This window comes from Lacerta agilis, chromosome 13, assembly GCF_009819535.1.
Source record: "Lacerta agilis isolate rLacAgi1 chromosome 13, rLacAgi1.pri, whole genome shotgun sequence".
In the NCBI taxonomy this organism is placed as follows: Eukaryota; Metazoa; Chordata; class Lepidosauria; order Squamata; family Lacertidae; genus Lacerta; species Lacerta agilis.
The window spans coordinates 35,057,124-35,076,160 of NC_046324.1; the positions used below are offsets into that span (position 1 = coordinate 35,057,124).

General features: G+C 45.0%; 1 protein-coding gene across 1 annotated transcript in view; it reads left to right on the forward strand.

The window, feature by feature from the left end:
• PIGQ (phosphatidylinositol glycan anchor biosynthesis class Q) overlaps positions 1-16,184 on the forward strand; it is a 29,455-nt gene extending 13,271 nt beyond the window's left edge. The window contains 8 exon segments of the mRNA XM_033166593.1: positions 315-435; positions 5,185-5,311; positions 6,260-6,413; positions 9,291-9,402; positions 11,958-12,038; positions 12,725-12,839; positions 14,056-14,117; positions 14,814-16,184. Of these exon segments, the coding sequence (XP_033022484.1) occupies positions 315-435; positions 5,185-5,311; positions 6,260-6,413; positions 9,291-9,402; positions 11,958-12,038; positions 12,725-12,839; positions 14,056-14,117; positions 14,814-14,966 (925 nt within the window). The 3' untranslated portion in view covers positions 14,967-16,184.
• The last annotated feature ends 2,853 nt before the right edge of the window (positions 16,185-19,037 follow it).

A 19,037-nucleotide genomic window follows, 5' to 3' on the forward strand; every position in this document is an offset into this window, starting at 1 on the left:
TCTGAATTGACAAGCATTGTTGCTTTTGTTGTTTAACCTCCAGAAGCCCCTGGAGGTGTAAGCAAAGAAGCAGCTCTAAGCCATGGTTTTACCTGCCTGTTTGGAAATTTTAAACTATAGTTTGTGTCTATAGTCAATTAATTAATTGAAAGCATTTATATACAGCCTTTCAGTAGGAACTAATTCCAATATGGTTTACAATAATAGCATTAAGTACAATAACAATATTAAGAGAAAACATATGGATTGCCAAAAATATAGCTGTTCCTCTCTTGCCTTGAACCTGAATTTATTTATTTCTACCCTGGTTTCAGAAAAGCCAACATGTTTCTTTCTCTTCTGATTGACATGACTCTTGGGATACTACTGATGTCCTGGCTGTACCAGAAGAATCGAATTGGTCATCTTGCCAATGCCCTTGTTCCAATGGCTGATGTAAGTCTTTGGCTGAGCCTCATACCCCTGAGGCCAGCACTGTGAGCATTAACTAATAACGACATCAGCTCCAATATGGTGATGGGTCACTTGCCAAGGTGTGTTTGGCACTTTCATTATACAGTTTTCATTGTATGCTGAAGACACACCTCTTCATCTCTTTACCCTGGTCTTTGACACATGGGATCTGTATTTTTAGGACACCCTACCCCACCCCCACTCTTCCTGTGGTTGTGATTTGTTTTTAACTGTTTTTAGTGTTGTATTTTAAATTTTATTGACCTGACCTTAGGGTGAAGACTGGTTAATAAATCCATAAATCATAAACATTAGCAGTGCAGTGAGGATGTGCAGAATCATAGAATTGTAGAGTTCGAAGGGATCCAAAGAGTCATCTAGTCCTGCCATCTGCAATCCAGGAATCACAACGGTGCAGTTTGGGGAGAGTTCCAGGGCCAAGATACAGAGGTTTGGAGGGCTGCATTTGGCACTTGGGCCTCATGTTCCCCACCCCTGGTTTAAATAAATAAATATTTATTCTATCTTCTACAGTTTCTAGAGAAGACAGTTGCCCATATCTATTTTATAGCAACCCTACATAGCACAAAACACACACTTGAGTATTAATCACCTTGCTGGGAGACCCTTCTGCCTCTCTCCTCCTTTCCCAATGATGCCACACGTGGAGGCAATCAACAATGGGTAAAATTCTCCCAACTGCCTGCACTGCAGGTTCAACCTGGCATCTGAAAATCAAGATGTGCTTTTCCTGGCATCAGTTTCCTCCAGCAGAAGCAGTTCTGGAATGAGTCCTGAGCATTTGATGGCGCATTGGGAACTCCTGCTCTCTCACTCTCTCTTTATGGTGCAAGTTTGCTTTCAGCCACTGAATGGAGCTAAGTTGCCTAGGAAATAAGGTTCATGTGACAACAAGGACCTAATTTAAGTGTTCCTTTGCCTGAAATTCAGTGAAAGAAATGACTAGCGCCCTCTTGCTTTTCTTTCTCCCCTCATTTTCTCTTAATGAACCATCCAGCCCAGACTGGAATAGAGTTCTACAGAATCTGGCAGTATAACTGCTTTACAAAGAAATTACCAGGCAATGGCCCGTTGTTATGCAGCAAAAGCAAGGGTGGGAAATCTGCTTTTTCATTTTGGTCATTGAGAGATGCAGTCTCTTGGTGGTGATTTCTCAAGGCTGCTTACTAGAGGTGGGTGGAGCCGGAGTGTAAAATGGGCAGGAGCAGAGCCCAAAATGGGTTGTGCTGGAACTGAAGATGGACGGGTCCCCCCCCCCACTTCTCTCTTTGCCTCCCTCTCCTCCTCCCCAACGTTTTTCCTCAATACCAGCATGAAAGTAGGCCAAGGAGGGCTGAGGATCAGACATTTAATGAGGCTTTTCCTACATCTCTTTTCTGAAGAGCTGTCCAAAAGCTGGCAACTTGCAAAGGCAAGTTTCCCTCTGATTAGGCTTTGGGTTGACTGAATATGATTTGCAGTACCTGCCTCCAAAAGAAGTACACCCCCCATGTACACTTCAATGGAGCTTGTGCGAGCAGACCTTCTAGTGCAGGTGTGTGGGACCTTTGGCCCTCCAGATGTTGGTGAACTACAACCCCCATCGTTCCTAGCCATTGACCATACTTGCTGAGTCTGGTGGGAGTTGTGCCCCTTGTTAGCCAGTGGGCAAGAAGTGGGTGGCACTATGGGTTTCATACTAGGCTAAGTTGCAAACCACAGTTTTATGGATCTTCAATCCTGTGGACAGACATTCAAAGCTGCAGGCACCAAGAGATTCAAACATGTGCCATGCCACAAAATAGCTTTCCTCTATCTTGAATGTTTAAATCTTTAATTCCGGTGGATGCTCTAAATATTATATGAGATCTGTTTCTAAAGTGTCTTGCGCTTCCCTTTGGAACAGCAAGTCAGTGGAAGTCAGCGGTGGCACAGATCAGTCCTGGATTCTAGCCAGCCAAGCCTCAGATGGGAGTGAAACCGAGGGAGATGGCACAGTCAATCTGGTTATTAATGAAAACTGCTCTAGCCTGTGGCTGAATCTTGAATGCCAAATGCTGTGTGGCAAACATGGAGATAACCTCAAGTTCATAAATCATAGAAACTAGAGATCTGAAGCCAAATACTCGGTTCATTTATTTTGAATCAGAACACGAAATCCAGCCCTCCCAGGCTCCTTGGTCTTCAGTCATTCCCACTGGCAACATTCAGTCTCTCGTGCCACTAGACCCTATACCAGGCTCTCCTCCACCAGCGCCATCAGCCTTCCGCTGCCTTCACAACAGCTGTGATTTCCTGTGCTTGTCTCTTCTTTTCTTTCAGTATACATGAATTTTCTGTGCCATTTTGCAATTCTCTTCCTGCCATTTCATTCTCATGGCCAGAAGAACACAGATTCGTCCCTTGTTGAATTTTTCAGTAGGTAATAGCAGGGTGGCACTAGAATATTGTGGGCGGTGTTTGGAAGGATAGTGTGCTACCAAGGCTGCATGTTTGAGGAGTGGGGTGGAGAATCTGCATAGCAGATCCAGTGCCACTTCAACGGGGTAGTGCAATGTGGGGATAGCAGGAGGTACAGATGTGATTTTCTTTCCCCAGGAAAGTGTGGTTTTCTTTCCCTAGGAAGCATTATGAGGCTGGATCAGGCCAGCAGCCCATCTAGTTTAGCATCCTGTTCTCATGGTGGCCAACCAGAAATCCATTATGGGAAGCTCACAAGAGGCACACTCTCCACCTGAAATTCCTAGCAACTGGTAGTCCAAGTCTGTGGCCATCACTACTTCTTGTAATAGTGAATGCCACAATTTAACTTTGTGCTATGTTAAGGTCATAAGTTGTAAAGAAGACATGGGTGCTGTATACCCAACTCCATCCCAGGCATCTCAGATGTGATGATCCACTCCAATAAAGTATCGCCACCTAGCTCCACTCAAGCAGCATCAAAACCCAGAGGTGCTGAGCAGTAGGGCTGATGGCAATGACTTGCCAGCCACTTCTGGAAACACAAAGGGTAGTGTAGCAAGTGGCCTTCAGTGTAGACATAAAACTTGGCTGCTAAGCCCATCCCCAGGATAATTGTTCTTGCTACTTAAACAAAAATCCATCTTAGCTGTATCCATCACTGATGCTTCAGATGAAGGTTTAAAGACAATGAAATACTTAACGGAGGAAAGAATCCTTAACTGCCACTATTGAGGCTCCAGATTAATTGCAGAATACCCTTCATAAATGTCTCTAGGTCATCTGATAAGTAGAGCAGAACTACTTATCTTGGGAGTATGTCTTTAGGCATGAGCTGTACTTTACTGTAAATAGAACACTTGCTGTAAGTAAAACAATGTGCTTGTCTCTAAAGGGTAGCAGATTTCTAAAGGCTGGTCTCTGGGATTCCCAGTAGAGTCTTCAATGCATTTTCAAAGAATCTTAAGAGACTCTGTCTTACCAGGTACACTTGAGAAAAGGTGTGTGTGTGTGTGTGTGTGTGTGTGTGTGTGTGTGTGTGACATGTTAAATATATTATCTTATTTATCAGCCTTGGATATAAGTGCACAATAAGTATTTATTCCTCATACATGTTACTACACTTCCTCGTGTTAGTCATTAGGGGGGGGGGAGTAGAAAACCAAATACTGGGGGTAGGGAGAATCCTGCCTGGTTGTGTGGAGGCCATTTTAACCAACTAAAGGCAACCAGGCATGTGGCTATTTGCAAGACTGCAGATGAAATAAATATGATACCTCAAAGGTCAGATAGCATGCAGGATTGTCTGTTCTCTTCTTGAATTTCATTCAGAAGTCAGCTAAAACAAAAAGAAATACTTCTTCACCCTATGCATAGTTAAATTATGAAATTTGCTATGTGAGGATGTAGTGATGGCCACCAACATGGAAAGCTTTAAAAGAGGATTCAGCAAATTCACTAAAGAGAAGACTCCTAATGGCTCCTAGTCATTATGGCTATATTAACTCCATTATGAAAGGCCATATACTTCTGAATGCCAGTTGCTTGGGATCACAAACAGGAGAGATCTATTGCACTCGTGTCCTGCTTGTGGGCTTCCCATAGGCATCTGTTTGGCCACTGTGAGAACAGAATGTTGGCCTAGGTTGGCCTTTGGTCTAATGTAGCAGGGCTTTTCTCGTGTTCTCTTGTAAGACTCCTACCATTTGAAATATGTCAGGGCCTGATAAATTATTTCTAATGCCCCCTTCATGTCCCCTCTGGCCTTCACTTCCATGGTGGTAACTTTCCTCCTTCCCTCTCTTTTGCAAGTCTACTGAATGGTGTGTTCTTAAGCCCACTGATGTTGATGGACTTTATCCAAGTATCTATTCTGTTTGCCTTAATTTGCACACGTAGCTCTTCCTAAGATGTTCTTTACTGTGCAATGTTCTTTTTCTGAAGACCAGATGCTCTCCTCTGCTGCTGAATGTTTTGCTGACTTGCCAACTGGTGATCCAGTTTCTGGAAACGTGGTCTTCATTTTATACTATCAAACAACTTTTTCCCTCCACAACATGGAAAAATAAAATCCATTCCCACCAACAAATTTCACTGTGTACTCCAAACAAGCAGAATGTTTCCAGTACAACCATGAAAACATTATTTTTCCTTCCACAAAGGAAAGAGTAACAGAATCTTTCAGATGATCTCATCTTTTTGCGGGGAGCACTTTGCACACACAACAGAACAGCTTTCTGCTAACCCCAGCTGTTTTATCCTTTATGGTAGCATGTGGCCCAGCAGCTTCAGGACCTTCTGCAGTGGCTGATGGGTGTGCCAGCTGGTTTGAAAATGAACAGAGCTTTGGACCAAGTGTTGGGGCGGTTCTTCCTTTATCACATTCACCTTTGGATTAGTAAGTCCACCTGCTTTTACCTCTGATTTAAAACGAGAGAAAGAATTTTGTGAACTTTTCCAAATGCAAAGGATTTTACTTTCACTTTTAAAGTAAGGTCATATCCAGGTGACCTGATTTTTTTAGCATTCTTCCTGATTTGTTTGCGAATGACTGCATCAGAGCAAGTCTTGTCAGACTGTTTCCATTGCATTTCGTCATCACTTTCCTTATTGGAGAAAGACTGATATTTTGGAGAAGTCGGTTTCCCCAAATTAACTAGCAATGCCAGCAAAATTGCCACATTCTGGTAGCATTTGAAGGACCCTAGATACAAGGCAAACCATGCAGAAGTTGTAGTCCAATGAGGAGGTCAGCTTCTGTGGCCAAATATGCTTATAGTCCGTGGACTATTGTCTGGTGGACAGAGTGAATTTGGAAGTGAGCCACTCAAAAATTAAGCCAAATCTGCTCCATCCTTGTCCTGTGCTTAACCAAATCAGTTGCAGGGATGCTGTTCATCAGCTATGCACCACTCTACTTCCTTTATGTTGACAGGCTGAACTGGACCTGCCGTTTGAGTCAGGCAAAAAGGTAACGTGTGCTTACTGGGATAGGTGCTCTGAATGAACATATTAAGACCCATGCAAACCTCTATGGCAATCTTTCACAACCCAGTGTCCTCCAGATGTTATGGACCAATAGCCCAGCCATCATGACTATTGGTCAGGATTGACAGGAGTTGTAGCCCACAAACATCTGGAGAGCACCTGGTTGAGGAAGGTTGCCTTAGGGGGTCACCCCTTGGAGAAGAGAGTATATGAGACGTTTGGGTTTTGTCCTTAGCCTTTTGAGGAAGATGGGGGGGTATTTTGATGCTACATTGGTTTCCTTCTGTGTTTCAGAAGCCTCTCAATGAACTGGAGTGATATTGTTTTCAGTGTTGCTCTTTCCTTTTCTTTCTTTCAGGTTATATCCATCTGATGTCTCCTTTCATTGAGATGATCCTCTGGCATGTTGGCTTATCTGCCTGTCTAGGCCTGACAGTGGCCCTTTCCATCGTCTCCGATATCATTGCACTCATGACCTTTCACATCTACTGTTTTTATGTCTATGGAGCCAGGTGGGTGCAGTTTATCTGCTGCAGCTAGGCATATGCCCATGTGCTAAGAACCACTGTGAACTCGTTACTCATCAGCATGTAAGGCCTGAGATTATATCTCATCATTCATGAGATCACTGAGAGGCCTTTGGGCAGGTAGCTTCTCCAACTTTACAATGTGGAGACTGATTATCACTCTGCACTGTGAAAAATATGAACCAAATATTGGCCTGACTCAGACATAATGGTCTCATCTAACAAAACATGGTTTGTCAGATCAGGAATGAGCATGTGCCCATGCATTTCCTCCCGTCTATTGCTAATCTTAATTCAGTACTTGCTGGGTTGTTAAATCACAGTTTACATGTACATGCAAGCCAGGAAAATGAGGTGTGAGTGATTCCTGAAAACCAGATTATCAGACCATAGTTTGGTATCCTAGTTTGTGAGGATCACTTAAGCCGCAGTGTCACAGAAAAGTGTGTTTTTAGAAAACTGAGTAATGTTGGGTGAAGGCACGCAAGAGAGTATGTGGGCACAAGGCTCGTTCCTAGTCCCACAAATCATGGCTCATTGAATCAGGATTGTTGTGTATCTGAACTAGGCCAAAGATTGTAAAACATCATGTACAATGTATCAGGTGTTGGTGTAATGTGAACTCTGAAGAGTGTGAGCTATGAAGTCTCAATGATACCCAATTAATTTAGTTATGATAAAGCAGGGTTGGGGAACTGTGCTTCTCCAGAGGTTGCTGAACTAGTTTCCATCATCCTGGCTGGGGCTGATGGGAGCTGGAGCCTAACAGCATCTGGGGGCCCACTGGTAACCCACTGGTTAAGAACTATGCACCAAAGAATATATGTGGGATAGTCAGCATGCTTTGTCACCTTTCACAGTGGGGGGCTAGAAGAGAACATACAAAGCGAACTTTTTCAGAGTTCATCTAGGCAAATAGTGTCTCCTCTGACTGGTAGCATCTTTCCAGGGTCCCAGGTAAAATATTTTTTTCCTAGCCTTCTACACTTGTCTGGCCCACCAGAGGGTGCTGCACTCTTTACTGTCACAAACAGGAAAAAATGGGGATAATGTGTATGCATAGTGCATATCACATTTCATACCCAATATGTCAGGGTTACTTTCACCATAGCCTTTCCAAACAAATGTTCTCTGCTGCATCATTTGTATCCAAAGACAAGGAGGACAATTGGAGAAAAGAAGCCCAGGGAAACAAAGCAAGTTCTCATAAGGATACCATGCTGGGGAAATAAAAGGGCAGCGTTTTCTTGTTGGGCTGCGGGAGACTGGGAGTATAAGGTTGTCAGAGCTGCAGAGAGCATTTGGTGCAGGAGAAGCCTTGGGCTGAGTGGCCAGAAGTTTTACTTGCAAAACTGATTCCACCAAGGAGGAGGCTTTTAGGTGGTTCATTCCCAGAACCCAATTAGCAACTCACCAGGTGAACTTGGATGCCAGAGATCCATCCTGATGGCTTATAAGGAGTCATAAGGAGTGGGAAGTGGCTGCTTTAAAAACAGTCATGCACAGGAGGCCTGGGCCTCGTATACAGCAGAAGTCTTCAATTGGGTGAGCCGGGCCTATAAGTTGCTCATGTCCTGGCTTAAAATGGGTGGTACTAGTAGCATCATCACCATCTTTTCTTTTCTTTTCTTTTCTTTTCTTTTCTTTTCTTTTCTTTTCTTTTCTTTTCTTTCTTTCTTTCTTTCTTTCTTTCTTTCTCCTTTCCTTTCCTTTCCTTTCCTTTCCTTTCCTTTCCTTTCTTCATTTCCTTCCTTCCTTCCTTCCTTTTTTAGAAAATCAGAGGCAGGAGTGAGAGAAGTAAATTGTAGGGCAAAGAAAGATGAGGGAAGAAAAGGAAAAATTAGAAAGATGGATATATCTGTTCATTAATTTCAGAAAGCAATTTTGGTTTTGAAAGGAGGTAGGACTATAGATCAGTGGTAGAGCATCTACTTCACCTGCAGAAAGTTCCAGGTTCTGTCCCTGGCAGCACCTTCCCACAGGGCTGGGAAAAGGTTCTGTTTTGAAAACCCCGGGAGCTGCTGGCAGTCATTATAGACAATGACCTTGATGGATCAGTGCTTTGACTCAGTGTGAAGCAGCTTCCCGTGTTCCTGTTCTGAAGCTTACTAAGTTTTCAAACTTCAGTCTTCAGAAAACCTTTTCCACAGGGACTACTGGCCTATTGAAACATCCCCACACCCCCTCAACTCCTGAGCATTCCAAGATAGGTTCTACGGTACATGTTCGGTTGACGCAGAATACTCATTTACGGCAAGAGCTGAGATTCTTTTCCAGAATTCACTTGTAGGCAACCTTCCAGGGGCTGCATGTCATAAGGTGGACAGGGCATGTCATGCAGTGGGCAACGTTTCCAGCCACACCAAAGTCAGAGGTTTGCACAATGCTCAGCTTTCCCTCCAGGCAAGCAAAAAGCATTATCACACTCATTCCAGCCAGGTAGAAGCATTCAAGGAAGGCGTAGAACATGGTTGGTGAGGGCTGGATAGCGAGGCCTGAAAGGCTGCGTTTGGTCCCCTGCCCCAACCTCTCTTCCTTTGGGCCTCACTATCACCTAACATGAGCTGGTGGAGAAAGAAACCTGGCTTTCTCCAGTAAACATCCTGCCTTGCCAGATGTGCAGTGGAGTGCCCAGCCAGGAACAAAGAAAGCTGTCATTTGAATTTTATGTATTTATTTAATTTATATGCTGCCCTTCATCCAAAGATCTCAGGGTGGTTCACAAGAAGGAATGAAACTCATGGTTAGACAGCTGGCTGAGGAGATCCCTAGTGAAGCAAGAGCCCCTAGAGGTATTTTGGGGGTGGATGGAGGTATTTTCTGTCAGTCACAATTTTGTGCTTTCCCCTTCTCTGGACCCAGGCTCTACTGCCTCAAAATCTATGGCTTGTCATCACTGTGGCGCTTGTTCCGTGGGAAGAAATGGAACGTCTTGAGGCAACGAGTGGACTCCTGCTCCTACGACTTAGACCAGGTGAAGGTTTTCAAGGTGTCTGGGAGGGAGATAGTTCTGTGTTTCCATGTGGATTTGCATGTGCACACTCACCCCCTCCCCTCCCCTATGGTGCATATGCAAAGGGCTTAATTTGGTATTATTTCCAATGGCTTGCTATTTGTCACCGGCTGTGCATCTGTAGGTGTACTGGCAGAAATAGCTGCAATTCAACCTTTTGTGCGTGTTTCTGAACACCGTGGATGCTGGTACATATCAGGAACATTCAGACCCAACCTTCCTCTTTGCCCATACAATGGCCAGGCACAACCTCCCTGTTTATCACTCAACCCTGAATCTCACTGTTCTCTGCTGGCCAATTTTCTGCCTGGCTCACAGGCAATTATAGCCGAAGGGGGCCTAATCCCTGAGAGACTCCTTTGGCAGATGCCTGGTGCCATACAAGTCAGAGCGCTGGAGTGATAAGGGCGGGTGGGGAGGGGGGGGAAGCAATTTGAGTAAAAGACACCAAATAATTACAACCATACCCTACAGTGTTGCCATAGTTACCTGCTGCTTTGTGTTTCTATTAAAAGGCTCCATTTAATTCACATCAGATGGAGTTGGGCCCACACATTCCCATCAGGATGTGGATAATGTTTTGAAGTGGGGGGGGGGGTGGCTCTATCTGCTTCTTACCTTTTACAAAATGTCAAGGTAACAGCATGACCAGTGTGGAGGCTGGGTTCCCACAATCCCCAACCCTGCTTTCAAACAAAGAGGGGAAAGTGAGGAAACTAGGACAGAACTTCCTTACCACTGTTTTATTCCTTTGTCTGCCAGGAGACAAGAGATTGCTGGGCCTGGGGGTGGGGGTGAGGGTTGCGAGATGCAAATATTCCTTCCAGCTTCTGCTGTTGTCTCTCTGAGCTTTGGAGAGCTGCTTAAGCAGAGCGTGCTGCTGAATTTTGTCTGAGGGCTGTCAGGTTCTTCTCAGTATAGAGTTGGCCAAGGAGGTCACTGCTGTTTAGTCCTTCCTGGGGTGTGGGGGTGGGGGTGTGTGTCAAGGGAAGTGTTTTAAGCCAAGTTGTTTCTTGTTCTCATCAACTGATGATCTTTTATATCAGAGTTCAGGAACCTCAGGTTCAGGGGCTGAATGTGCCCTTCCAAGCCTCTCTGTCTGGCCCCGGGACCACACATTCCCTGCCCAGCCCCAGGCCCTACTGGCCCTGCTTCACACCCTCCTAGTGTTTGTTATCATTATCGTTATCGTTATCATTAACATTATCATTATTTATTAAATTTGTCTACCACCCTTCATCCATAGATCTCAGGGCGGTTCACAACATAAGATTACAATATAAAAAACACAAAATACATAATAAAAGTAAGACCCCAAAAAAACCAGTACCCCCCCCCCACAACACATTTAAAAGGGCATTGGATGTCAATCAGCCCAAGGCCTGGTTGAAGATGAATGTTTTTGTGTGGCACCTAAAGGTGTATAATGAAGGTGCCAGTTGAACCTCCCTGGGGAGAACATTCACAAACGGGGAGCCACTACAGAAAAGACCCATTCTCATGCTGCCACTCTTCAAACCTCTTGTGGAGGAGGCACATGAAGAAGGGCATCAGATTATGATTGCAGGCTCCAGATAGGTCCATATGGATGTATTGCAGTCCTGAGCTCTTTAAGGCTTTAAAGGTCAAAACCAGCAGTTTGGATTGGGCCTGGAAACTAATTGGCAGCCAGTGCATTTGGGCCAGGATTCATGTAATATGGTCAAACCATCTTGCCCCAGTGAGCAACCTGGCTGCCAAATTCTGCACTAGCTGAAGTTTCTGAACCATCTTCAGAGGCAGCCCTACATATAATGCATTGCAGTAATCTAACCTAGAGGTTACTAGAGCACAGACAACAGTAGTTAGGCTATGCCTGTCCAGATAAGGGCACAGGTGAGCCACAAGCCAAAACTGATGGAAGGCACTCCATGCCACCGAGGCCACCTGAGCCTCAAGCAACAGCAAATAATCTAGAAGTATCCCCAAACTGCATACCTTCAGAAGAAGTGTAACCCTGTCAAGAGCAGGCAACCTCCTAGCCATCTGGTCTAGGGAACCACCCACTAAGAGTGTGTCAGACTTATCTGGATTGAGCTTCAGTTTATTGGCTCTCATCCAGTCCATAACCAAGGTAGGACAACGGTCCAACACATCCACTGCCTCACCTGCAGGCATTACTGACATCATACTCCAAACCTGCAAACATTTTCACTGGCTGAAATGTGTCTTTGAGTTCTGATAATGCCTCTTACTTCCCTGGATGGTGTATGAATGTGTATAGAAGATAGCTTGCAGTACAAAGGTATAATTTACTTTCCCCACTCTGCCTGCTTTTGCCTATGGCCCTGCCCTCCACTGGCATGTGGCCCCCGGGAGGTTGCCCAGAATGAAATGTATCTGAAAACAGGAAGGATAAGGCTTCTTTGCTCTCAGAATATCTCAGCCTTGTATTGCTACTGACTCATAACTTAGATTTCTTTTTATAGCTGGCTTCAGATACTATAGGATTGATTTGTGTCCTTTTCCTCCTCCAGCTATTCATCGGCACTTTGCTGTTTACCATCTTACTGTTTCTTCTGCCCACAACCGCACTATACTATTTGGTCTTTACCTTGGTAGGTTTGCTGCTGATTTCGTTGCTACTTATAAATGTATTGGTTGCTTTTCTATAGGAATGCACTCAAAGGGATATACAAAAGTTATGAAGGTTGGCTGAACAGTTCCTGGCCGAAGTGGAATGGAGTTGGGTTTGTATGGTCCAAACAGCACTTGGCTGGATGACAGGATGCAAGACTGGGAGGGGAAAGAGGACTTTCCTTCCCCTTCTTCTGGGAGCCAGAAAAGAGTCTGGGATGATTGGTCAATTGATATGCTGGTCCACCTCAAAATGTGTCTGAGTAGCACTCAATTAAAACAGTTGTGTCAATTGTTGCAATCAGTGGTTGCTGTCTTCAGCCAGCTTCCACCTGCCTGCCTTCTTAGATGTCTGCTTGCTGCCAGTATGGGAACTAGCAGTTCCTCCTCCTCCTCCTCCTTAGTCTCAGCTTTGCCCTTGTGCGAACTCTGCAGGGAGGAGCGGGAGGCAGACAAATATACCATTATTTGTCCTTGGCTCTGGCTTCACCTGCTGTTTGTCTCCCTGCCTTCTGCCCCAGAAGTCCCAATGAGTACAAATGGCCTCTGCTTGCAGCTTCTTCTTTCAGAATGAACAATTAGAATATTTGACAAACCTAAGTTTGGCAAATTTGTCTAGTGATGGTACTGCTGTAGATTGAACTAAAAAAATCCTTTTTCCTCCTAGCTCCGTCTACTGGTAGTGATTGTACAAGGCTTGATCCATCTGCTAGTGGACCTCATCAACTCGCTGCCCTTTTATTCAGTCATTCTCCGGCTCTGCCGATCCTACAGACTTGCATGTAAGCTCCCTACTGTAGTCAAGGCAAGACTTCAGAAGTTGCATATTAGCGGGGACAGAGGTTGGAAATTTTTGCTTAGAAGCAAGTGACAGGCATCTGAAGACTGGTAATATGTACTTTAAAGCAGGGTTCAATTTCATAGAAACACTCACCACTGCTGCAATAACAATGGTTTGCATAAGGCTTGCATGGTACTGGGAAGGCTATGTGTGTAATTGGTTGGTGGTGGGGAGTTCAGGCAAATTATCACCTGCTATTATGCTTCGTGAACAAGATGCTATCACCTCCAACAGCTAAGAAACCTTATGGGCATTCAGTGGTTTTCTGGTGTTCCTGCCACATACATCAGTAGGGTCACACTGACAAACAGGTCAGAAGGGAGATCACCAAAACCCCGTGGACTGTTTCTTGGGAATCTGCCTTCTATCAGGTCAGACTCTTTGCCCATCTAACTCAGTATTGTCTACATAGACTGGCAGCAGCTTTCCAGAGTCTCAGATGAAGAGGGGGGCCTTTCACATCACCTGCTTCCTGATCCTGTTAGCTGGGGATGCCAAGAGTGGGTTGAACTTGGGACCTTCCATAGGCAAAGTTGGTGCTCTGCCATTGAGCTATGGTGCCATCATGCTGTACATGCAAGAAGTTCAGAAATGCTAAGGCATTTAAACAAACACCAGCTTGTTTTAACCCTGAACAAAGTGAATTGAAAAACTGGACTTCTTCCCTAGTTTATTCCCGTTTCTCTGTGATCTTCCTAGCTTGGCTTCTCCTGCATCCTTTAGAGAATCCTTGTTGCAAGAGGAGCCATGAGAGCCTGTGTAGTGTAGTGGTTAGAGTATTGGACTAGGACCTCAGAGACCAGGTTTCAAATCCCCACTTAGCCATAAAGCTCAGTTGGTGACCTTGGGCCAGTCACTGCCTCTCAGCTTAGCCTACTTTACAGGGTGATTGTGGGGATTAAATGAGGAGGAGAACCATGTGCGCCACCTGGAGCTCCTTAGAAAAGAGGTGGGGTATAAATGCAAGCCATAAATAAATAACGCCCTTTCGATGTTCTTTTGACTCCAATTCCCATCAGCCCCAGCCAACTTGGCCAATAGTCAGGGATGATGGGCGTTGAAGTCCCAACAAGATCAGGAGGGCACCATGTTGACTACTGAACCAATCGGCCAATACAGACTGTGTCTTTCCATTACCTACACTTGTGTATTTTCAGCTGGTGTGAAGTTCAGAGTCCTGGAGCAGGAAGCCGGGAAACCTCTTCGACTTCTAATGCAGGTAAATAATTTCATTGCATGATGGCCTGTGCTTAGGACTTTCCCTGCTTTTTATAACAACATTTTGCTCTTCCTTATTGATCTGCTCCCCAAATTTCCCTTCTGTGAGAGTGCACAGAACTCCTCTTCAGTTTTCTGTAAAACATTTACCCAGCAAGGAAGGTGTCAGTTGCAGCACTCTGGATCCTGTCCAATCTGAACAGGCTTCAGTCTCCTAAGATGCTGAGCTAAGCTTGTGTTTAAGTGGCTTGCTGGATCAGGGCCAGAGCCCTTACTATAATATGTAGTGTGAGACTTGCAGTGAATATAGAATAGCCTTGTGCTGTCACTTCAAATGATGAATCCTTTAGCCATTTCCAGTGGCTTAGAGATTGTTAAGAACTCCACTCTCCTAATTCTGTCTTCCAACAACAGCCATATCAGAAAAAAACCACTTATAGTGCCATTTCTTTGGTATTCTCATGTCATTTGTGATCTCACATTATGCTGAGCTTCTGCACTCCTGTTTCCAAGAGTGTGAAATAGATCACCAAACGGTCAGGCGTGAATCATTAATTTGAGAGGAGCAACTCTTTACGCAGGAAAGGAGTTGCACGCACACATTCACACATGCACACCGCTCACCCTGTGCGCATGACTCAGACTTGTCCAGGTACAGCTGCTACAACTGTCCCTCTCACTCCTTCTCTCCTGGCAGATAAACCCTCTGACCTATGGCCGCGTGGTGCAGCTGTACAAGCTCCCAACATACAGCTGCTACCCCAAGGACTCCTGGGGCTCTTTGTGCAAGAAGCTGCTTGTTGGGGAGCTGATCTACCCTTGGAAGCATAAAGGAGAGAAGCAGGACTGATTCACAGCAACTGAGGTGGACTGCAAATGCTTGAGCCAGAAAGGAACATTGAAGAGGCAGGGCTGTTACTCCTGGCGAAAGACACCTTGGAAACAGCAGCTGTCAAGTGGTACCCTACCCTATGGATGCTTCATTTTGCCAAGAATGTGTTGGGCAGTCAGTTTCCAAGGAGGGGGGGAAGGATTCATTTCAGGAATGGGCTCCCCTTTTCCTCTGGATTGAGGGAATTCCTTCTCCCCACCACCACTCCACGAAACATTATCTAATCCTGAGTTAGAAATTGCCAGCCTAGAAGTATCAGGTGGCCAAATTAACATGACAGCCGAGAGGAAATCTGTTTTCATTTGTTTGTTTTCTTATGGTAAGCTGCCATTTCTGCAGGAGCCCAGTGTGTGGTATCTGACACACAATTCCACTTCTTGATAATTTCAGCTTCACTTCCCCCCACTCCTGACATACAAGTGTCTAGCCCATGCGAATTGTGATGATATGGGTAAAGATGTATGGGCAACACCTGTCACAAGCTTGGGAGCCAAAGGGGTGGTCCAGTAAGACCTCCAGTGATCTGGAGAGTCTGCCCAGCTCCAATCAATTCCTGTTGGGGGACAAGCAGCTGGGGAGATCCAATGTTTTTATACCCTGCTTGCAGGGTTCCCAAAAGTATTTGGCCAGCCACTGTCAGAGACAGGAGGATGCTGGTCTGGTTGGAGCCATGTCCTCATCCAGGAGGACTTTGTTCTTAAGGTATTATGAATTAATGGGCAAGCTAGCTCTGAAATGTATCGTATAGCTTATGTGATTGATTTCTCTTTGACAAATACCTGCCATGGTGGGATGTGAGAGATGGACAAGCTGAATCAGGACCATGGCACCTTTAATCCTCTGCCATCCTGATTAGAATGGAGCCCATGTACACCTGCTATTTGCATGGGAAGAAAGTTCTCATGGGTGCTAATAGGGCTTTATTCCCATTGAAGATAGCAGGTGGGGGGAATTTTGTGGGACTGCAGGTAGGGCAAGGGGTTACATGCTCTCCCTGGCATACTCCTGATCCATTTCCCACCCACACCAGCTCTTTGTTGGAAAGGAATCAGCTATACAATGTCAATCTACATGACAAACATTGTGGCTAGTCTGGTCCATAGTTAATTACAGAGTTCCTTGCCTCCCCTGCCCCTGGCAAGTGACTAGAAACCCATAACAGATTATGCAAAATTGGAAAAAATGCATTGGAAATTATGTAAATATGCTCCCAGGTCACGACATTTAGTTTTACTCATCCCAGACTTTTGCTTTCTTTTATAGATTATATGGTATGGTTGTTGTTTTCAAAAGTAGCCCCACTCAGCTTGTCACAGCACTTCTACAAGCGTATTGTGATATGTCCATTTAAAAGGGGGGGTCATTACAGGCAGTGACCATTTTGCACAAGGGTTCCGTTCCCTGACTCCACACATGTCGGTGGAACGCATACAAGCCCATCCCACCCTGTTCCACCCCGCCCCCATTCTGTCTTCTTCTGGGTCCAAGGACCTGTGTGTAGGCGATCATGCATCAGCTGGACACATCTAAAATGGTCATCGCCTGTAATACAATCCAGGACAATTCTAGGACAAATGTAGACTGCCCCAAAACTTTTATATATAAATATTTAGTAGAGAATACAGAAGCCATGCTTGTAAAAAACAACATAGACCAGAAACCACAGAAGATCTTTATTATCTAGTATTTGATCATTCTCAGCTCCCTGTTACATAATTTGGCCCTAGTGAGGCTTAGAACAATTAGTAAGCAGATGATGGATCCATGTACTCTGTGATTTTTAAAAATGTTTCAAGCCAGTTTATTGGATGTTGAATCCTATATTGGAGGCAAATCTGCTTTGAGCACCCTAATAGAAGCTGGTGGTAGTGCAGGTAGGATAGCCTCTTATCTGTTGCTTAATTTGGGAGGAGGACTTTATTGTATTTCAGGCAACTTGACGTGAGGGAAATGATTCCTAGACAAGGAACTGGTAGCAACTTCACTTTTCAAGTCAGCTCCATTGAAAGTCCTTGGGACAGATTCTTTCTGAACAGCTTTAGGTCAGTGTGTTTCTGTATGACGAAGGCCCAAAGTACTCACTGCCTTGCTATTAAAGTTTCAACTGAAGAGCCATTACTAAGTGCCACAGTACAAAGCAATAATCGGTGTACCTCTCAAGGCTCCATGATGGCCAAGAACATTCCTGATTTTTTTTAACCTTTTAATGTTCATTTCACCACCAGTCCTTGATTTCCAACATGTCTTCCTCTTACCCATTGGCGTTTCTCTGTTTCCGCCATGCTTCATAGCAGGTGGTACCTGCCAATCTTAATAGCACAACTACTAGCCTCCACCTGTGTGACACACACACTCTCTCTTTAGCATTAACATTACTCTCTACTAAGGAGAAACAGTTACATCATACCCAGGGCACGATTCATGCCAGTGCTACCATACTTCATCCTCAGGCAAACAGCAATGCCCTGAGTGGGGACTTAAGGTGGTTTTGGCAAGGCCAGTGGAGCAGGCCCTGGCCTCAAGACACTGCCATGGATGGGGCACTAAGGGGACCCCTTCAAACATGGAGCTGGCTGGCCCTTGCTTAGCTGTGGATCTGGACTCATTTGGTGTGCTGCCAGCCTCGTGTAGCAACAGCCAAATACACAGTGTTGCCCTTCCTTGTGATTTGATGTGACGTGATTTGAGGCCCGTTTAGTAGCATGGGTGCACCTTGCAGCACCTCCATGTCTCTCTTTCACCATATGGACTCCCATCGGAGAGAGACCGTTATTTGTATTTCCCTGCCTTACATTGACAGACGTGCATTGAATTTGATGTTGCCACATACCGGTAGCCACTGTGTATATTCTTAAGCCATAACAGAGACAACCTTTAGCCGTGACACTTGTGCCTAGTCATAGAACCCTGTTCTGTATGCATGTGGTCTTGTGTATGCACAGTGGGCCTTGGAAACACACTCATAAAATCACACACTCCATGTTTCTGAACAAGACTCCAATACTGCACAGAAGAACCATCTCTATGGAAATGAAATCTCTTCATATGTGCATCTTGCCATGCTCATTGCAGGATGGAGACCATAAATCGTTCTGATTTCTCTCTCACTATTACTTGATTTGTTGAGAGTTTGCATGAATGTCCTCTTTCTTGTGTCTGCTTTTCCCTGTGTCTTGCTCTGGTGTGAGCATTGTTGTTGGTCTGAGAGGGGCAGTTTGCCAATCAATCCCACTCTGGTCACAGGCAGAATGGAGCAAGCACTCATCTTGCTGCACTCATCTTGCTGATGCCAGCACTCTAGAACTCTTAAGGGGGAGAAGATGAGCGGTCCAATCTTCTCTGTCTGCACAGTGTCAGTGCCTGTGTTGTCTTCTGCCAAGTATTAGAGAACACCCAGGAACTCCTGCCCTGCCCTGGCATTGCCAAAACAGGACTTTACTTCTCTGTTAGGATACTGCTGCCAATAAAAATGATTTATTTGAGCCTTTCTTGCAAAACTATGTTAGTGCTACACTTAAAAGCAACAAAACCACATCTTAAGCAATGATTGTGGTCTAGAATCCCTACCATAAGTAGAAATACACCACTACTACTACTCTTGCTGAAGCGCCATGTGATGTTGTCAGCAGGAACTTAAATTACATAGAAAGACTCTGCTTGTGGTTTCTGGGGTTTGCCGTCGAATGCAGTCCAACTGTTTGACTCAGTCCTCCAACCAAAGGCATGAACCTTGATATAGTGTCACTCATGTGTGCCCACTTCTATTCTGGCACAAGACTGCTGGCATAAACAGGGGCCTCCAACCACCATCCTTTGCTGCCCCAATTGATGCCACTCTGGATTCCCAACGGATGGGCTTGTTCTCTAAGATTGCAGTTCCAAAGTGATAGCTCAGTGGTAAAAAGGTAAAGTGGTAGAGCATCTGTTTTGTATGCAGAAGGCTCCAGGCTCAATCCTGTGCATCTCTGCTGCCAGTTAGTGTAAATCAGTGGTTTTCAACCAGTGTGCCGTGGCACCCTGGGGTGCCTT